This window comes from Hylobates moloch, unplaced genomic scaffold (assembly GCF_009828535.3).
Source record: "Hylobates moloch isolate HMO894 unplaced genomic scaffold, HMol_V3 SCAFFOLD_5, whole genome shotgun sequence".
Classification (NCBI taxonomy): Eukaryota; Metazoa; Chordata; class Mammalia; order Primates; family Hylobatidae; genus Hylobates; species Hylobates moloch.
This window is the reverse complement of record NW_026652280.1, coordinates 134,964,323-134,967,171: the sequence shown is the minus strand read 5'-3', so window position 1 is coordinate 134,967,171 and position 2,849 is coordinate 134,964,323. Positions and strand designations below refer to the sequence as shown.

The 2,849-nt window shown below is 43.9% G+C and overlaps 1 protein-coding gene across 1 annotated transcript; it reads left to right on the top strand.

Annotated features, from left to right (window-relative positions):
* Nucleotides 1-1,446: 1,446 nt before the first annotated feature.
* On the top strand, nucleotides 1,447-1,602 carry LOC116468384 (large ribosomal subunit protein eL39-like). The gene has a single exon (XM_032755295.2). The coding sequence runs from the start codon at nucleotides 1,447-1,449 to the stop codon at nucleotides 1,600-1,602; it is 156 nt and encodes a 51-aa protein (XP_032611186.1).
* Nucleotides 1,603-2,849: the final 1,247 nt, after the last annotated feature.

Here is a 2,849-nt window from a genome sequence, read left to right as displayed (position 1 = left end):
AAGGTGTGCCTGTGCTAAGTGCTGGTGAGGATGTGGATAATTAGAACTTTCAAATACTACATCTACTTTGGAAAATAGTTTGGCGGGTTTCTTTTATTTATTTATTTATTTAGACGTAATCTTGCTCTGTTGCCAGGCTGGAATGTAGTGGGGCAATCTCGGCTCACTGCAACCTCCGCCTCCCGGGTTCAAGTGATTCCCCTGCCTCAGCCTCCCCAATAGCTGGGACTACAATGCATGCCACCACGTCTGGCTAATTTTTTTCTGTATTTTAGTTGAGATGGGGTTTCTCCATGTTGGCCTGGCTGGTCTCGAACTCCTGACCTCAGTTGATCCACCCACCTCGGCCTCCAAAAGTGCTGGGATTACAGGCGTGAGCCACTGCACCCGGCCAGTAGGTTTCTTTTCAAAATAAAGTTGAGCATATATTTATAAACACTTATTCAATTCAACAATCTTACTCTTATTTATTTGGGAATTTACCCAAGTGAATTGAAAACTTATGTTCACACAAAAACCTGTACATGAATGTTGATGGTAGGTTTATTTATAATCGTCCCTATCCAGAAATAGCCCAAATGCCCTTCAACTGGTGAATGGATAAACAATGGGTATATCCACACAATAGAATACTACTTAACAAGGAAAGTGACAGACTGTTGACACACACAAAAACATAGATAGATCTCAAATGTGTTATTCTAAGTGAAAGAAACCACATTTAAGAAGCTGCTTCCTATATGATTCCATGTATAGGACATTCTATAAAAGGGAAGACTATAGAGATGGACAACAGATCGGTGTTTTGTTGTTGTTGTAGTTTTGAGATGGAGTTTCGCTCTGTTGCCCAGGCTGGAATGCAATGGCACAATCTCAGCTCACTGCAACCTCCGCCTCCCGGGTTCAAGGATTCTCCTGCCTCAGCCTCCTGAGTAGCTGGGATTATAGGTGCCTGCCACCACGCCCAGCTAATTTTTTGTATTTTTAGTAGAAACAGGGTTTCACCATATTGGTCAGGCTGGTCTTGAACTCCTGACCTCAGGTGATCCATCCGCCTCAGCCTCCCAAAGTGTTGGGATTACAGGCATGAGCCACCACACCTGGCCACGTCGGTGGTTTTGAGGGGCTAGTGTGGGGGGAAAGGTTGACTACAGAGGCATAAACAAATGTCGTGACATGTTGGAAACATTCTACAGCTTGACTGTGGTGGTGTTTACACAAATACATACATTGGCCAAAGCTCATAGAACGCTAAAAAGAATGAATTTTACTGCATGTAAATTATACCTCAAAAACAATAATGAGGGCTGGGTCCAGTGTCTCATGCCTGAATCACAGTGCTTTGGGAGGCTGAGGTAGAAGTATCGCTGAGGCCAGAAGTTTGACACCAGCGCCCTCTCTTCCTTTCCCCGCCATGGTGGTGTGTGCCTGACTCCGCTTCTCGCCATGTCTTCTCACAAGACTTTCAGAATTAAGCAGTTCCTGGCCAAGAAACAAAAGCAAAATCGTCCTATTCCCCAGTGGATTCGGATGAAAACTGGTAATAAAATCAGGTACAACTCCAAAAGGAGACATTGGAGAAGAACCAAGCTGGGTCTATAAGGAATTGCACATGAGATGGCACACATATTTATGCTGTCTGAAGGTCACAATCATGTTAACATATCAAGCTGAAAATGTCACCACGATCTGGAGAGTTCAACATGTTTTCCTCTCTGAATCTATTATAAACATGTTGGTTGGCTGGGTTCAGTAATAAATATGTGAGGCCTTTCATTTAAAAAAAAAAAAAAGAAGAAGTTTGACACCAGCCTGGCAACATAGACTCTGTCTTTACGAAAAAGCATGCGTGCACGAGACTGAGAGAGACAGAGAGAGAGAGAGAGAGACCAGTGACAACAAAACCACTAACAAAAAAACTTTAATGGTTCCCATTTGCCAAAGGAATTAAAGTCCAAACTCTTAGGCAGACCTTCTTTCTGACCATTTCTGCTATTCATTTTCTCTCCACACCAGCTAAACTTTGCTGTCACGCAAACATGCCCTGGGTTTTCTACTCAGTCTGTACTATCTCACCTCCTGGAATACTCTCCTCTCTAGCTCTGCCAGTCAAAATACTCCATCAGCAGAGGCCCAGAGCGATCGCCACCTCTTTCCTCACACCGTCCCTGGAGCCCACAATCTAGAAGGGCTGATCACTCCAGAGCTTTCGGCTTCCTCACTGTTCCCAAATCCCCTGGCATCTGCCCTTACTTGCTCATCTATACTTTCATATCTTTACATTCCCTTTTCCCCCTTCTAGGATAAACTAGGCTACACACCAACTTCTGCCTCTTTGCCTCCTGCACACACACACTTTAACCTCCTGGAAAACTCCTACACATTCGTCAGGTCCAGCTGGTATGTCACTTCACACGACAACTTCCCTGAATCTGTTCAGAGTTAGGCACTTTCTCCTTTAGGTACCCTCAGTTCTTTGTTGATGGCGGGATTACAGCCCAGCCAGTGGTGCTGTACGTATTTGATAATTCTGTTATTACTCTGCTGTCCTCCCTATTAAGGTGTCTGCTTTTAAGGACATTAAGTGCGTCTTATTCATCTTTGAATCCCAGGACTTCTTTTATAAAATAGGTAGATAATAAAAACACTGCATGAGTGGATGAATTTTCCCAGCAATATTCCTTGGCTCCCCCATTGACCAAAAATGTTACCATGAAAGACAAACCTGTAACCCTGCCCCTGTCTCAGTCATTTGTGTCACTGTAAGGGTTTTGTTTTGCTCTGGCTGGAACAATTCTTTGGACACAGCCAATTCAACTCGAGCAAACTGTACTCAAGAAGTGGCAGTG